The 17213-nt window shown below is 48.9% G+C and overlaps 1 protein-coding gene and 5 non-coding genes across 6 annotated transcripts; all 6 read right to left on the bottom strand.

Annotated features, from left to right (window-relative positions):
• Window positions 1-6300: 6300 nt before the first annotated feature.
• On the bottom strand, window positions 6301-7464 carry LOC142578359 (uncharacterized). The gene has a single exon (XM_075687756.1). It carries the CDS (start codon window positions 7444-7446, stop codon window positions 6301-6303), a length of 1146 nt encoding a protein of 381 aa, XP_075543871.1. The 5' UTR covers window positions 7447-7464.
• A 106-nt stretch (window positions 7465-7570) lies between these two features.
• On the bottom strand, window positions 7571-7689 carry TRNAL-CAA (transfer RNA leucine (anticodon CAA)). Its single transcript has 2 exons — window positions 7652-7689; window positions 7571-7616 (listed from the first exon to the last, which is right to left on the bottom strand). It is a non-coding gene; the product is annotated as a tRNA-Leu (tRNA).
• A 75-nt stretch (window positions 7690-7764) lies between these two features.
• TRNAL-CAA (transfer RNA leucine (anticodon CAA)) lies at window positions 7765-7883 on the bottom strand. Its single transcript has 2 exons — window positions 7846-7883; window positions 7765-7810 (listed from the first exon to the last, which is right to left on the bottom strand). It is a non-coding gene; the product is annotated as a tRNA-Leu (tRNA).
• Window positions 7884-13214: 5331 nt separating this feature from the next.
• Window positions 13215-13333, bottom strand: TRNAL-CAA (transfer RNA leucine (anticodon CAA)). The gene is made up of 2 exons: window positions 13296-13333; window positions 13215-13260 (listed from the first exon to the last, which is right to left on the bottom strand). It is a non-coding gene; the product is annotated as a tRNA-Leu (tRNA).
• Window positions 13334-13407: 74 nt separating this feature from the next.
• Window positions 13408-13526, bottom strand: TRNAL-CAA (transfer RNA leucine (anticodon CAA)). Its single transcript has 2 exons — window positions 13489-13526; window positions 13408-13453 (listed from the first exon to the last, which is right to left on the bottom strand). It is a non-coding gene; the product is annotated as a tRNA-Leu (tRNA).
• A 76-nt stretch (window positions 13527-13602) lies between these two features.
• On the bottom strand, window positions 13603-13721 carry TRNAL-CAA (transfer RNA leucine (anticodon CAA)). The gene is made up of 2 exons: window positions 13684-13721; window positions 13603-13648 (listed from the first exon to the last, which is right to left on the bottom strand). It is a non-coding gene; the product is annotated as a tRNA-Leu (tRNA).
• Between the last annotated feature and the right edge of the window lie 3492 nt (window positions 13722-17213).

Raw genomic sequence — 17213 nt, 5'->3', positions numbered from 1 at the left:
GATGGCCTCAATGTGTTTGCGTCTGGAGTGCTTTTTTTCTAATCCCAGTGCTCTTTTCGAAGGCATTTCCCCGCATGCTAGTCTTTCTGCTCTCGCACACACGAGCGCGCCTCGATAACGCTCTTCATCGAAAACCTCGAGCTTTTTCTTAATAGCACGCATATCTTCATGATGAGCGCCGGGTTGCATGCATTCGAGCGTCACAAATTTTTCCAGTAATGTCTTTAAATCCCTTTCCCTTGCCTTCTCTTCCTATCGTAGTACGCTACTTCTTTCAATTGCCTTGATTTTAATAGTTTGTTTCAACAGCTCCCATTCCTCGCCCAACTTCATAGAACTGTCTTTTCCAAAAGAATTCAGAGCATTCACTACCGTTTCGTTAAAAGTATCATCCCGTAGAAGCTCAGCATTCATTTTGCACAGTTCCCAGACGAATTCTTTTCGTTCTTTTTTGCGGCTCACCCTGCATTTTACCAGGCAGTGGTCAGAAAAGGATACGGCAGTATAGCACTGGCATTTTTCTACTAAATGATATGATAGATAGATACGGTCTAATCGTGCATGACTTATTCCCTCGAAGTGGGTGTACCTCACTTCTCGATCAGCCCCGAAACACTGAGCGATATCCTCTAATTCAAATTCGTGTATGGTCTGCGCCATGATATCGCTGCTTTTGTCGTAAATTACGAGTCGCGTAGACCTATCTTCGATGTTCAATACACAATTGAAGTCTCCAACACAGGCTATCATTTTGTGCACAGAGAAGTGGTGCTTCAAGTTCAAAAAGAAATTTACCCTTTCTTGCACCGTATTAGGCGCATAAATGCACAACACGCGCCATTGGACATGGCAATAGCTGAAATCACAAACGACAAGTCGATCGGAAGAGCACGAGAAGTAACCGTCTATAACCAGGCCTGGAAGCTTCCTTACGAACAAGACACAACCCGCCGAAGTCCGTAAGGCGTGGCTCACTACCGTATAGTAGTTGTACGTGAACCTTTGCACCATGCTCCCGGTCTCCTCCTCGCCGTCTACCTTGGTTTCTTGCACTGCTAAAACGTCGAGGTCGTGGTCCACTAGCAGTCTATACACCTGACTCTGTTTCCTTTTGGCGGCCAGACCTCGAACGTTTAGCGTGCCGAGGCTAAGCGACGGGTTGGTAGCCATTACTAATTTAAACGGGAGGGGAGAAGGCCCGGAGCATGGTGCTCACCTTAACGTCCAGCTGACCGCTAGACGCCTCCGTGGCCATCCGGCGGCCGTCGTCCGAGTTCGTCTTTGGTCGGCTTCGGGGTGAGCCTACGGTCAGCCTCCAGGTTAGGCTTAGGCTTGAGGGTGGAGCGCCTGCCGGATAGCGTCTTAGCGGGCGGCGCGTCGGAGTCACCGCTGGCCTTTCCGTTGACTTTCTCCTCCTGCTGCGGGGACCTCTTCCCCGGTGCCGAGATGCTTTCGACGCGGGCGCTAGCAGGGGTTGCGTTGTCGTTTTCCGCTGCCTCCGTAGTATCAGTAGCCGGCTGGCGGCTCTCATTTTCTTTCTGGGCCACCCTGACGCTGATTAGTGCGGTTTCTGGCTCGTCGGGAGGAGGGACATTATTCGGTCCTCCTTTAGTCGGCGTCGTCGTCCCGCTCGCTTCTGCCACCGCATTGCCGCTTCCAGCTCCCTTGGCCGCTTCCTCGGCCTCGGTCACGTCCATCATGTGGTCTGATGTCAACGGCTCGCTCCCCGCCGACCCCGCGGCTACTGCGTATGAACGTACACAGTCCGTGTAGTTGTTTCCGAAAAGCCTGCACCGGGAGCAACGGGGAACCTTACATTCTCGACGAACGTGACCAGAGCCCCAGCAGCGCAGGCACTGCATGGGGCGACCTGGGGCTACGACCAGCGCAAGCTCGCCGGCGACGCGGATCTGATGGGGCAGGTCGTCGACTTTCAGTCCAGCCTTCAGCTGCAGCAGCACAGCTCGGGTCGTCGAGCCCTTGTCGGAAACGCCATCCACTCGCCAGCGCTGCCGGGTTACTTCCGTGACCTTGCCAAAGGAAGCCAGCGCAGTCTTTACGTCTTCATCATCCACAGCATGAAGAAGCCAGTGAAGGCGAAGCTTCACCTGCTGTTCTTTAGGTTCGATGACCAGGCAGCGACGCCCCTTGACGTGAAGCTCCTTCAGTGCAGCCAGCTTTTGGGCCGCCTCGGCTGTCTTCATCGTCACCGCCCATACGTGGTTGATTTGGTACGCTCCAAGGCCGACGACGCCAGAGAGCATACCAACAGCTTGAAGCGTGTCCCGAAAATCCTCTACGCGAAACGGGCGAACACGAGTGTCGCCGTGCAAAAAAACTGTGTTTAATACGATGCGTCCTGTAGGTAGCCGAGGCAAAATAATCTGGAAATCCTTATCTTCCTCCGTCGAAAGCCTGTTGCCGCGGCTAACAGCCGCATATGCCGCTCCATTGGAGCCCATGATTCCGCGATCCGTTTAGCTCGGGAGCCGGATGCAGAATGTCGGCCATCCTGACACTGTATACATCCCGTGAGAAGAGCGCGCAGTGAGCGGCGCGTTCAAAAAACGCAAAATATTGTGTCAGAAGTGGGATTCGAACCCACGCCCACATACGTGGACCAGTATTCTCGTGTAGCCCACATCGCTGGGCAAGGTTTCCCTTGAGTCTGGCGCCTTAGACCACTCGGCTATCCTGTTTTTGTTTTTTTTTCTTTATTGCCGACTTCAACACGTCAGTTTACAAAATCAGTCCGCGCGAAGAACACAACACGTATGCTAAAAATACGTCACCCTCACTTGGGGTTACGTGATGAGATTAAAATTCACGCATGTGTAGCAAAGCTTCCATTCGTGGAAGCCACTCAGGCACTGGGTCTTGTATCTTGTATCCTTCAATAGCTCTGCTAACAGATTCACAAAAATACTGTCTTATCGGCCTGGCATCAATGTCTGCGTGGCTGACCGCCATCCTGGATCGCCAAATACTGTACAGGCCCAATATCATAATCATGTCAAAAGGAACCCCGTCTTCACTCTCGACGGGCAGAAATCTAATTCCGAAAGCATCCACCGGTAAGTCTTTTTTAATCGTGTGTTGGAGAATGTCCCAAAAGAAAAGGGCTTCCCAGCAATCTAAGAAAACATGTTCGATAGTTTCCGGCTTCCGGCATATGAAACAATGATTTCCCCAAGGCACAAAGAAACCCTTCGCTTCCAAATACGTCTTGACTTCAAGAGTGTTCGTATGGAGCTTAAAGAAGAAACTTTTAACTCCGCCTGGTACAGTCATTCTTTTCACACGTTTTAGAACTGACTGCCATGGACCTGCACAGTACAACGACCTGTACAACGGTACCGGAAGAAAGACCTCACACAGGTCCTTATAAAGTTTCTTTCGCGACACCACTGACAAATATTCAAACGAAAATCGCACTTGCAAGACGCGACATGCCATGTACACCTCTTTAAGGAAGCCAAAAATGCTCCCTTGCATACTCTCCGAACTAACAACCAAATTTGGCAAAACCCTGCCCAACCTAACCTGACACACAGTTCGCAAAAAGGGGTCATTCGTGTCACGAAAAAACATAAATCGGTTAACCAACTGGCGCAGATATAGATGGGCCAAACCTAGTCCTCCAGAGCGGACGCGGTGAAACAGATTGGTGCGTCGTGTCCGCTCCCAAGTGCTTCCCCACACAAAAACCGCAAATACACGGTGCAGCTTCTGCACATTGACGCGAGAACAATGAATTGCTTGCAAGACATACCACAGCTTGGTTACAAAAAAAAGGTTACAAATTGTGGCACGCGCGAAAATAGACCAGCTGAAGCCTTTGAGCCTGTCGGCCTTCTCACGCATTTCAGCAACTTGGCATTTCCAATATGGCTCACTGTCGCGATAATTCTCCAGCGGCACTCCTAAATATTTTACTGGGGTTGCTGTCCAAGTCATGTTTGCGAAATTCGTTGGGGTTAAGGGCCAGTCGCCGTGCCAGAACCCCAAACACTTAGCCCAGTTCACAGCACTCCCGCTCACAGAACAAAAGTCTTTCACAATTTGAACCACAACACGAACGCTTTCGTAGTCAGCACAGAATACGGCAATGTCATCAGCATACGCGAGAATGCGGACCTCCGCCGCATGCAAACGAAAACCATGAACGCTGTTGCTTTCAATAACGCTCAAACAAAAAGGTTCAATATACAAACAAAAAAGCAATGGTGACAGGGGGCAACCCTGACGCACAGAGCGTTGCACTTGGATGCGCGCTCCCACCCCCTTATTTACTAACAACCGCGTCGTGCATCCTCTGTACGCCATGGCTACGCCTTGGCAGATGACTGATCCGACATTAACGTGCTCTAAAACAGAGAACAAGAGGTCATGCGGCACCCTGTCGAAGGCTTTCTCTAGATCGAGCTGGAGCATTGCGATGCTTTCATGCAAAGCGTCGCAACACTCGAGCACGGACCGGGCTGTGTGTATGTTGGTATATATGGTGCGACCTTTGATACCACAGGTCTGATGTGGTCCCACTAATTCTTGCATCACGGCTTGGAGTCTTTTAGCCAGAATTTTCATGAAGATCTTGTAGTCTACATTAGTCAGGGATATGGGTCGGTAAGCGGTAACCTGTCGCAGTCTAGCTTCATCTTCGCTTTTTGGTATTAAAATTGTATGGGATGTTAAAAAAGAAGGAGGAAGCATATCCTTGTCATAAGCCTCATTAAACAGTGTAGCCAAAACCGGTGCTAAATCATCTTTGAATGCCTTATAAAGCGGTGCTACTAGCCCGTCTGGTCCTGGGGACTTTCCCGGGTTGAGGTCTTCTATGGCTTTCCGCACTTCTTCTGTTGAAATGGGCAGTTCTAGCCGCTCTTTCGTATCATCACTAAGCCGCGGCATTAAAGAGAGGAAACGGGTCTTGAAGTCTTCGGTTCTTACTTTGGTGTAACCAAAGAGCCCGCTGTAGTATTCATAAAAGGCCCTTTCTATATTTCCTTTGTCTACGAAGATTACACCGTTCCACTCTATTTTTGGTATGTCATTCTTGCGGGCGTGCCTTTTTTCCAAGCCGAAAGCACGTTTTGTGGGCATTTCGCCCGTTATCAGCCGCTGTGCCCTCGCCCTCACGATCGCTCCTCGATAACGCTCCGTATCTATTGCCTCTAGTTTCTGCTTGACGGTGCGTATTTCTTCGGTGCAAGTGCCTGGCTGCTTTCCTTCTTGCATTATCAAAAACTTTAGGTCATCTCTCAGCGTGTTTTCCTGCAGCCTTTGCTTTTGCTTTATAGCGCACGATCGTTCAATTGCCATCATTTTCATTGCCTGCTTAAATCTTTCCCACTTCGCTCCCAGAAGTTCGTTGTCCGCCATTGGCAGTTCGTGTATCGCCGACGTAACGCGATCCACGAAGATATCATCGTTTAGAAGCTTCTCATTAAGTTTCCAGTTTTCCCACACAAATTTGCTTTTCGTTCCTTTTCTTTTACCTACATGGAAGACAACAAGACAATGGTCACTGAACGGCACTGGTTGTACGCTGTATTCGCCGCAGTACGGTATCAGTTCAACAGATACGTACGCCCGATCCAGACGCGCGTGACTCGTTCCTTGGAAATGGGTAAACCGAACGCCAGAACCACATCCGAGACAATCACCAACATCCTCTAGATGACAGCGATCAATTATGTCACTTAAACAGGCAGTACTCGCATCTCGGTAGGGCGTCGCACTGGTTTTGTCGCGTGCCATGCTTACGCAGTTGAAATCGCCAAGTAAGACAAGCAGACGGTCTGTGTCACAATGGTTGCCGACTGTCTCAAAAAGGTTTCGCCTCTCTTCCGTTTTAGTGTGCGCGTAAATACAGATAATACGCAATTCCAAACCAGCAAGTGTGATGTCACAGACAATCCATCGACCGAAAACGCAAGTCTCAACTCTTTCCACAATCGCTCCCAGAGACTGGCGAATCAACAGCATGCAACCTGCCGAGGTACCCACGGCATGAGACACGCAAACATCATACCGACTACTGAACGAGAGCACCATTCTGTCGGTCTGGTCTTGACTCTCGATTTTGGCCTCTAGTATCGCTACAATATCCAATTCCTGCTCAGTCACGAGTCTCAGCAGCTGATTTTGCCTCCTCCTGGATGAAAGACCCCTGACATTAAGCGTGGCTACTACGAGGTGTCTTTCAAATGCCGCCATCGTTAAGCAAGACCAGGCCGCTAGTACGGCGCTTACCTTCATGCGCACAACGCCGCGCCGTGTAGTGCCGTCCCTCCATTATTAGGTCTTCGGGTTGTCGTCGCGAGGAAGCGACGACGATCGTTGCCCGCTGGTGACACGCTGCTTTTTCCCTTCGCCTACGCCCCACTGGCGTTCTAGGAGACGCAGTCGCTGCTCCTGGCTCATTGCACTGACATCGTCGTGGCGCCGTTTCGCAGCCGCAGGGTCAGACTCCATGGGTTCCTCGTTGCTTTTTTCAGAAGGGCGTGGAATATCTTGCGGTGAATTGGTATCCATGCTCGTGGTTGCCGACTTGGGGGTGCTGGGCGCTGACTCACGAGTCCCTGGCATGGCGCCTTCCTTTTCATCGCTCAGCGCTGCGGCCGTTGGGCTCACGACCACTGGGTTGGAGGCAGCTTGCTCAGCTTCATCCTCGTCCATGTGCAGCTCACTATTATCGCCGAATGTTCCTCGAGTCGCGGCGCGGGCGTATGACTTCGTGCATTCAGCCTCTTCATGCCCGAAGGCGTGGCACTCGCTGCACTTGGGCACCTTGCAGTCCCGCCTAATGTGGCCTGTGTTGCGGCAGCGGAGACATATCGGCGCACGCCCGGGCACGACGACTAATACTGTACCGTTCCCGATACGCAGCTGATGGGGTATGCGCTCGAGGCTTGCACCTTCTCGAAGAACCAGCCGCACAACACGAGTAGTCGAGTCGGCGTTTTCAAACCCGCCGGTCTTCCATCTATCGCTCGAAACTTCTTTCACTTCGCCGTACTCGGCGAACGCCCGCCTCAGAGTTTCGTTGCTGACGTTGAAGGCACACCAATGCACCTTCAGCCGCACTTCCTGCCTTTCAGGGTCAAAGACAACGCAAGTCTTCCCTTTAACAACAATATGCCCGATGTCGAGCAACTTTTTCTTGGCTTCTTCACTACGGAAGTTGACTAACCAGACGTGCGACATCTGGTACGCTCCGATACCGCCCACCTGTTCAATGACGCCGGCTTCTTTCATCGGCTGGCGGAAATCTTCTATCCTGTAAGGCCTTCCAGCGGTGTCGCAGTGAAGAACAACCATTGTTTTCAGTCCTTCTCCGGTTGGCAGCGGCGGCAGTACAATCCTGTAATCTTTCAGGCCGTCCAAAAACGATGTTCCGCGGCCAGAATCGGCCGTTATCACAGCTCGCGAAGAGCCAGCCATCCTGCGTCCTTTCACGACCGTGGCCGGAAGCCACTCGGCCATCCTGACACTGCAAACATCCCGTGAGATGAGCGTGCAGTGAGCGGCGCGTACAGCGCGGTATAAAAAAAAACGCAAAATATTGTGTCAGAAGTGGGATTCGAACCCACGCCCACATACGTGGACCAGAATTCTCGTGTAACCCGCATCGCTGGGCAATGTTTCCCTTGAGTCTGGCGCCTTAGACCACTCGGCCATCCTGACACTGCATACATCCCGTGAGAAGAGCGTGCAGTGAGCGGCGCGTACAGCGCGGTATAAAAAAAACGCAAAATATTGTGTCAGAAGTGGGATTCGAACCCACGCCCACATACGTGGACCAGAATTCTCGTGTAACCCGCATCGCTGGGCAAGGTTTCCCTTGAGTCTGGCGCCTTAGACCACTCGGCCATCCTGACTTTTTTTTTCTTTATTTCCGAAGTTCACATGAGGAATCATAAGTCACAAACTACAAAGCACTTCAGCTACGCTTGAGCTGAGGCGAGCAAAGTTAAAATTTCTCCAAACGCACTAAATCATCAAGAAGTGTTACCCACTGAGGTGGGTCATGCTGTGCCCGGATGCATTCCCGAATGTAAGCAGCGCTTTCAATAAAGTTTTCACGTGCACTGTGCGTATTAACATCTGCATGCCTTACTTGCAATCGTGTTTTCCACAAGCTGTGGAGGCCACGAAGCATGAACAAATCATATGGTGCATCTTCGTGATCAACCGGTAAAAACCTGATACCTTAAGGGTCTAGTGGTAAATCTTTCTTTGTAGTTCTCTGTAGGACGTCCCAGTGGAATATCGCGTCCCAGCAGTCCAGAAAAAACATGTTCGACTGTCTCTGGCCTCTTACATAAAAGACAGTTCGTTGTCCACGGGGCAAAGATTCCCTTTTCTTGAAGCCACGTTTTGACAGGTAATGTATTAGAGTGTAACTTGAAAAAGAATGTTTTCACGCCTGGCCTAACTGGCATCTTCTTCACTCGCTTTAAAATATTCTGCCCTGGGCCTCCGCGATAAGGCGCACGGTACAATCGCACCGGCAGCATGATATCCGCGAGATCTTTGTACAGCCTTTTCTTGGGAACACTGTACAAATAGTCTGGGGAAAAACGCACTTCCAATAACTTACAAGAAAGCACAACCTCGCGCAAAAATCCGGTTACAGCACCGCAAATGTTTTCACCAGAGGACACTATGTTTCTTGGGAGTAGCCTCTGCAATCGGACCTGTATAACCGTTCTTACGAAGGTGTCATTTTGATCACGAAAGAAAATAAAGCACGATACCACTTGACGTAAAAACAAATGAACCAGTCCAAGGCCCCCACTCTTCACTGAAAGAAACAGATTTGTTCTCCTCGTTTTTTCCCAGGTCGAAGTCCAAAGAAAGACGGCAAATATACGATGCAATTTTTGAATAGAGGTCCGCGAAGCACACAGCACATTCATGAGGTACCATATTTTTGAAATGAGAAAAACATTGCAGACAAAGGCACGTGAGAAAATTGACAGATTCCTTCCTTGCCACGATCCCGCTTTCTCTCTCGCCCTTGACATCTCTTCGTTCCAAAGTGGGCTGGGATCGCGATAACATTCTAGGGGCACACCAAGGTTTCGCGTTGGCATGGGAGACCATTGCAGCCGTGAGAAAAATTGCGGTGTAATATCCCATTCCCCGTGCCAAGATCCAGAACTTTTTTCCCAGTTTACTTGACATCCAGTCTGGTTACAAAACCTTTCCCGAATGTTTCTAACTTCACAAATGCTTTCTCTGTTCGTGCAAAATACCGCTATGTCGTCCGCATACGCAAGAAGTTTCACCTGAGCAGATTGCAGCTTGAAACCCGTGACGTAATCACTGTTGATAATGGCCAGACATAAAGGCTCAGATACGCTTCAAAAAGGAGGGGAGAGGGCGGACAACCTTGTCTCACCGAAGAACGCTCTGTGAGGCGCTCAGTAAGGTCACCATTAACTATAATGCGTGTCATACAATTTGCGTACGCCATTTTTACTCTTTCTACTATTACACTACCCAGGTTAGCATGCTCTAGAATGGAGAAAAGAATGTCATGTGAAACGCGGTCGAACGCTTTGGCCAAGTCCAGCTGTATCATAGCTACCTGGCGTCCAAGCGCGTCAACACATTCCAATACTGTTCTGGCCACATGTATATTTGTTGCAATGCTGCGTCCTCTGATGCCACAGGTTTGGTGCGGCCCTACTAATTTGTCGATTACACTCTGAAGTCGTCTGGCTTGTACTTTCATGTATACCTTGTAGTCGACATTAGTGAGGCTGATAGGTCTGTAGGAACCCACTAACATTCGTTTCTCCGGATCATCAGACTTGGGAATAAGTACAATGTATGAAATACCAAAGGACAATGGAACTTTTTTGCGTTCATAGGCTTCTGTTATCACTTGTAACAAGAACTGAGAAACATCATGTTTAAAGGTTTTATAGAAGGCAGCGTTCAGCCCATCTGGCCCCGGCGCTTTTCCAGACGGAAGATCATCTATTGCTTTCTCGATCTCTTCCAAAGTAATAGGCAATTCAAGACGCTCTCTTGCATCATTGTCGAGTCTTGGCATTAGTCGGAGGAAATCGCCTTCAAACCCTTGCGCATGCTCGCGCCTATTGCCGAAAAGTTCGGCAAAGTATTCCGTAATAGCGCGCTGAATCTCACTAGGGTCGCTTGTAATGTGCCCCTCGTATCTTACTTGCCTGATTTCCTTCTGGCAAGCGTACCGCTTTTCATCTGACAGCACCCGCTTTGTAGGCGCTTCGCCTGCCCGCAAGTTCTCGCTCCTTGAGCGTATTATTGCTGCTCTGTACCTGTCAGTGTCAATTATTTCGATCTGACACTTCAAGTCTTTTATTTCTTTACTAAAATTTCCTGGTTTATTGGTTTCCATCCTAACAAAGCCCTCGAGTTGTTCGCGAAGTTCCCTTTCTTTTTCTTTCTGTTTATACCGAATTGCGCTACTTTTTTTATAGCTTTAAGTTTCACTCGTTCTTTGAAACTTTCCCATTGAACGGCAAAGCAGTCCGCTTGCTCAGCTAGTACACCATCAAGATCGCTTTTAATTTCCTTGACAAATCCTTCAACGTCTAAAATTTTCTCACTTAGTTTCCAAAGGTACCAATTAAAGCGTGATTTCCTTCCCTTCGTTCCAAAAGTCGCGCTCACAAGGCAATGATCACTAAACGACATGACCCGCCGTGGTTGCTCAGTGGCTATGGTGTTGGGCTGCTGAGCACGAGGTCGCGGGATCAAATCCCGGCCACGGCGGCCGCATTTCGATGGGGGCGAAATGCGAAAACACCCGTGTGCTTAGATTTAGGTGCACGTTAAAGAACCCCAGGTGGTCAAAATTTTCGGAGTCCTCCACTACGGCGTGACTAATAATCAGAAAGTGGTTTTGGCACGTAAAACCCCAAATATTATTATTATTACTAAACGACACAGGTTTTACATCATAGGCTGTGCATAGTGGCACGAGATCAGCAGAAAAATACAGCCTATCTAATCTTGCGTGACTGTCGCGTTGAAAGTGCGTGTAATCAGGCCGTGTTCCAGCCGAAAACACACTTCCAACGTCCTCTAAGAAATAATCGGGCACAAATTCAGTCAACAGTTCCGCGCTCTTGTCCCTCACTGGTCTACACTTCACTCGGTCAGTAGCAGCACATACGCAGTTAAAGTCTCCCAATACAAGCAACACCTTGTCACAATTCAAGTACGGCTCAATGGAATCAAAAAAGCATTTACGTTCACTTTTTCAACATTGGGGGCATAAACACATACAGCGCGCCAGTGTAAGTTTCAAAAAGAAAAATCAACAACCAAGAGGCGGCCACTTTCACATGCAAATACAGACTCCACACTTATACCTAATTTGTTGCGAATGAAGATAAGGCATCCACCCGATGTCCCAACGGAGTGACACACACACACTTCAAAGTTGGCACGGAAAGGGGGCACCATGCGGTCAGCATGTTCTTGCGACTCTATCTTTGATTCTTGCACAGCTATTAGGTCAAGGTCATTATCAATAAGCAGGTGATTAAGCTGACATTGCCGCCTTCGTGCTCCCAGCCCTCTAACATTCAAAGTTGCTACAGGCAATGGGGCTCTATGCTCAACTACCATACGTTTACGTAATAAAAAGGGGCGCGATCCGCATGGTGCCTACCTCTGTCGACCATGTGATTCTCCCGACTGATGTTCCGCAATGATGTTCGGGGGGTCTGTCAGGCCACCCAAAGGGTTGTCTGGTGTTTGTCTCGACGTGGTCTGAGGCACTTCCTCGTCGCATCCTCCACTTTGCATGCGCGCAAATTCGAAAAGTCAGCCAAAAACACTGTGTCGGTCGATACACAACCGACGCTGACATTCCACAGAACACAGAAAAAAATTACGGAAGCAGTTTACCTGCCTGCCGTGACTCGGCCAAAAGGTTTGGCCGCGGCTTCAACGACGAACGTCGACTTCCTGTTGTTTTTGGAGGCGGCTCCCCACTGCTACTACCACCAGGCTGCAGGTTCTCAACGGCGTTCTCTTCGCGGGACCGTTTTCCAGCGGTTAGGGCAGCCGCTTCATCGTCGGCGTCCATGGCGTCGGCAATGCGAGGCTCCACGCGGTCCGGGGTTTTCAGCGAAGCTTTCGTATCGGCCACCGCACTGTGACCGCTGTCGCTTTCGGGGCCACGCTGCGCTAGATGAGATGCCACCACTGCAGGAGACGTCAACGTTGTCGTTGTCTTCTTCTTAACCAGAGGCGTAAACGAAGGCCCATGTTTCGTCTCCGTTTTCCCAGTTGTCCTCGCTGCCTCTTCTGCGTCCGCCTCATCCATCAAATGCTCCGAGGCATCTTCACTGGTTCCAGGGCCGGCGATGCTCGCATAAGTGCGGGGGCACTCACCGTCTTCGTGACCGAAACGTCGACAAGCTCCGCATCGCGCGACCTTACACTCCAGACGAATGTGTCTCGTACTTTGGCAGCGAAGACATAACGGAGGCCTTCCAGGCACAACGACGAGTGCTAACTCACCCCCAACGTTAAGCTGGTGCGGCAAGTCGTCCAGTTTAACGCCAGCTTTCAATTTCAGCGTGACCATCCTGCTCGTTGAGCCTTTCTCTGACACGCCGTGCACACGCCAGCGCTCCCGGTCCACCTCGGAGACTTTTCCGTACGGTGCGAGCACGACACGCACGTCCTCGTCCGACACGGTGTGAAGCAGCCAATGGAGCTTGAGACGTACGTCCTGGTTCGCCGGGTCAATAACCATGCAGCGGCGTTCTTTGACGCGCAGCTCACCGACGCCTGCAATCTTCTTAACACCATCCGCATCCTTCAGCGTGATGGCCCAGACATGGCTCATCCGATACGCCCCCAGGGCGATAACATCCGAGAGAAGCGATTGCCTAGCCAACGCGTCTCGAAAATCTTCCACCCGGTACGGGCGGGCCCTGATATCGCGTGCAAAAAAAACAGTATTTAAAACCAAACTCCCGGTTGGGAGACTGGGCAGAACAACCTGGTAGTCGTTTTCCATAGCCCTGTTACCGCGGCCAGAACTGGCCGTTGAAGCCGCTCAAACGGAGCCCGTCATCACACGTCCGTCACGCTTGGTGGCCGGAAGCAGAATGCCATCCTGACACTGTATACATCCCGTGAGAAGAGCGTGCAGTGAGCGGCACGTACAGCGCGGTATAAAAAAACGCAAAATATTGTGTCAGAAGTGGGATTCGAACCCACGCCCACATACGTGGACCAGAATTCTCGTGTAACCCGCATCGCTGGGCAAGGTTTCCCTTGAGTCTGGCGCCTTAGACCACTCGGCCATCCTAACACTGTATACATCCCGTGAGAAGAGCTTGCAGTGAGCGGCGCGTACAGCGCGGTATAAGAAAACGCAAAATATTGTGTCAGAAGTGGGATTCCAACCCACGGCCACCTTCGTGGACCAGAATTCTCGTGTAACCTGCATCGCTGGGCAAGGTTTCCCTTGAGTCTGGCGCCTTAGACCACTCGGCCATCCTGACACTGTATACATCCCGTGAGAAGAGCGTGCAGTGAGCGGCGCGTACAGCGCGGTATAAAAAAAAACGCAAAATATTGTGTCAGAAGTGGGATTCGAACCCACGCCCACATACGTGGACCAGAATTCTCGTGTAACCCGCATCGCTGGACAAGGTTTCCCTTGAATCTGGCGCCTCAGACCACTCGGCCATCCTGACACTGTATACATCCCGTGAGAAGAGCGTGCAGTGAGCGGCGCGTACAGCGCGGTAAAATGAACTAGAGGCTGAATGAGTCAACAAGTAACTTCATTCATGTACAGGCAAACGAGCAATGAACAGGGTGCAGACTACCCAGGGGACAATGTTAAAAACTACACGAGTGTTTTCACTCATTCTTGGGGATATTGTTGCTGTTCAAAATAATTAAAGTGATTTGTTCGCCTTCCGTTCGTATTTGTGCGATTTTTTGATACTATAATTGAACAATTTGCACGAATGAGAAAATTTATTATCGTCCGCTTCTTTTGGGCTTCTTAGCAAAAGTCACGCCGCTTTTTTTGGGCTTGTTTTGGGGTGGTTATTTGCTTATTTGCTCGGCAGCATCTGGCAACTCTGCTTACATCCATTCTTGTCTTCGAGACACTGTGCATGCAGAGCAAGATTATTGTGTCGTACGGCACGTCTGCCGTCTCTTCAAAAGGCAGAAAGCGAATACCGAATGGTGTCAGAGGGAATTCTTTTTTGATGGTTCTTTGTAGGATGTCTCACAAGAACACTGAGTCTCAACAATCTAGAAATATATGGTCTATAGTTTCCGGTTTATGGCATATACTGCAATCGATACTCCATGGTACAAACAAACTCTTCTCTCTTAGTCATGGTTCTACTGGAAGCGTGCCGCTGTGCACAAGAAAGAGGAAAGATTTGGTAGACGGCCTGATAGGCATTTTTTTACGCGTTTCAATACATTGCGTTCAGGCCCTAGAGCGTACATTGAGCGGTATATAGGCACGGGGCTCAAAATATCCACGAGGTCTCTATACAATTTCTTCCGGCCGACAACAGACAAATATTCAAGTGAGAAATGGGCTTTGAGCAAACGAAAAGCGCTTACCACTTCGCGCATATATCCTTTCACCACTACATGTGGTGTTCCACATGATGTAACAATGAACGCAGATAAGGCATTGTGTAGTTGGACGTGTATAACAGTTTGTAGAAATGCATTCCTTTGGTCGCGAAGGAAAATAAACCTTGAGACTACTTGTTTTAAAAACAAATCACACAAACCAAGACCTCCGTTATTCACGGAATGAAATAAGTTTAGCCTGCTTGTACGTTCCCATCCCGATCCCCAAACAAACATTGCGAATATCCTGTGCAATTTTTGGACACACATCCTAGACATACATAATACTTGTAACATATAGAACACTTTCGCCACGAGGAATGAGTTACACACAGTTGCACGCGCAAACATTGAGAGATTCCGTCCTCCCCAGTTTCTTGTTTGCTCGTTTGCCCAATCAGTATCTGCTGTCCACTGCTCGGTCGTGTCGCGATAATGTTCGAGTGGTACGCCGAGGTAAGTAGCAGGTGTCTCGCTGAAATTGATAGTGTCGAAAATTTCTGGCGTAGATTCCCATTCACCATGCCAAAAACCTAAGCATTTTTGCCAGCTTATTGCACTTCCTGTAAGGCTGCAGAAAGTTCTTGCGGTATGCATAGCTTCCTGAATACTTTCCTTATCAGTGTAGAATACTGCGACATCGTCAGCATAGGATAAGACCTTTATTTCACGTGATAAGAGCCGGAAGCCGCGTATCTTTTTATTCATCATTAGATTTAAACGCAGTGGTTCGAGGTAGATTGCAAATAGCAATGAACTGGCAGGGCATCCCTGTTTTTCACCAGAGTATGCTGTAATGCTTTCGGTTAATTTTTGATTAATAATTAGTTTCGAAGAACAGCCAGTGTAGGCCATTTTTATTCCATTATAAATGATGGTACCTACGTTGATGTGTTCTAAGAGGGAGAAAATAATGCTGTGGGTTACCTTATCGAAAGCTTTTTCGAAGTCGAGTTGAATCATGGCTACGCGTCCGTGCATATGTCACATAGTTCCAATATACTTCTGGTCACATGAATATTCGTGAGTATGGTTCTCCTGAAGCATAACTGCGAGTCGGCCTAGTTGGAACAGATTCATCTTAACACTTCTTGTGCGCAAACAAACAGGGACGAAGAATAGGGGCAACACAAGGACGAGCGCTCGTCCTTGTGTTGCCCCTATTCTTCGTCCCTGTTTGTTTGCGCACAAAAAGTGTTAATATGGTTCTCCCTTTGATTCCACAAGTTTGATGTTCACCGACCAAGTTTTTAATCACAGACTGAAGTCGTTTAGCTATAACCTTCATAAAAACCTTATAATCCGTGTTAGTTAGACTTATGGGTCGGTATGCTTCGGATGACAGTAATTTTACAGGGTCTTTGGTAGTAGTACGACATGGCTTCTTTTAAATGACGGAGGCATCATTTTGGATTCAAAAGCTTCGTCTATAACTCTGAGGAGCATTTCTGCCATTTGATGCTTAAAGAATTTATAAAAAGCGGCACCAAGCCCGTCGGGCCCCGGAGCTTTCCCTGTAGGCAAGTCATTATCGCATTTTCCAGTTCACTAACACTTATTGGTCTTTCAAGTTGTGTTTTTACTTCATCTTCTAATCGTGGCATTAACTTCAGAAAATGGGTATCAAAGCCCTCTCGCACATTCGCCTCGCAGCCTAGCAAGTTTCTGAAACGTTGCACTAGCGCTCGTTCGATAACCTTTTGGTCTGTGGAAAGCGCACCTAGGTAGCGCAGCTCTGTTATTGCATTTCTCGTAGCGTAGCTTCTTTCGTCGCTTAACGCGCGCTTGGTAGGTGTTTCGCCCATCCAGAGCCGCTCGGCACGCGACCTTATCATCGCACCTTGATATTTTTCCGTATCAATAATCTCAAGTTGCCTTTTTACTTCTTTAACTTTGCTTGCAAGCAGGCGAGGAACAGTGCTTTCCGCATTTAAGAGATAGTCTAGATTACGCTGCAACTTTGTTTCTTTCAGTCTTGCCTTGTAGCGCACGACACTAGCTCTTTTAATTGCGCTCATCTTAACTTCACACTTAAAGTACTCCCACAACTCGGCAGGGCTGATGAAGTCGTTTTCCTGCATTTCTTTAATTTTTGCCGTTATTACTTCGATAAAGATTTCGTCTTGCAGGAGGCTATCATTGAATTTCCAGAGGTCCCAATTAAAGGTGCTCGTGTTAAGTTTTGTGCCTATTGTAACAGTTACTAAGCTGTGGTCGCTAAAGCTTACATGCTTAACCGCATATGTTGTGCAAAAAGATAAGAGGCTTGCTGTCAGATACACTCGGTCAAGTCGGGCGTGGCTTGTGCCTTGGAAATGCGTGAACTGAACTCGCTTTTTTTCGCAGTACATCGCCTATATCAATTAGGTCGTATTCCTGAACGATTGCGCAAAGTTGCAATGCGCTCTTATCATGTATCGGTAGGTTCTTGGCGTTGTCTTCAGCCATGCATACACAATTGAAGTCTCCTAATAGTAACACATTTCTTTCGCATTTCAAGAAGGTTTCGATGTATCGGAAAAAAATCTAAAGGCTCACTAGCTTTGTTTGGTGCATAAATGCAAATAATTCGCCATAGT

The sequence above is a fragment of the Dermacentor variabilis genome, chromosome 4 (assembly GCF_050947875.1).
Source record: "Dermacentor variabilis isolate Ectoservices chromosome 4, ASM5094787v1, whole genome shotgun sequence".
Taxonomy (NCBI): Eukaryota; Metazoa; Arthropoda; class Arachnida; order Ixodida; family Ixodidae; genus Dermacentor; species Dermacentor variabilis.
The sequence above is the reverse complement of the archived record's forward strand: the minus strand, read 5'-3'. Positions and strand labels throughout refer to the sequence as shown.

Coding starts and splice junctions, on each gene's coding strand:
- LOC142578359 (XM_075687756.1), bottom strand. CDS start 7,446: ATGGCTGGCTCTTCGCGAGCTGTGATAACGGCCGATTCTGGCCGCGGA.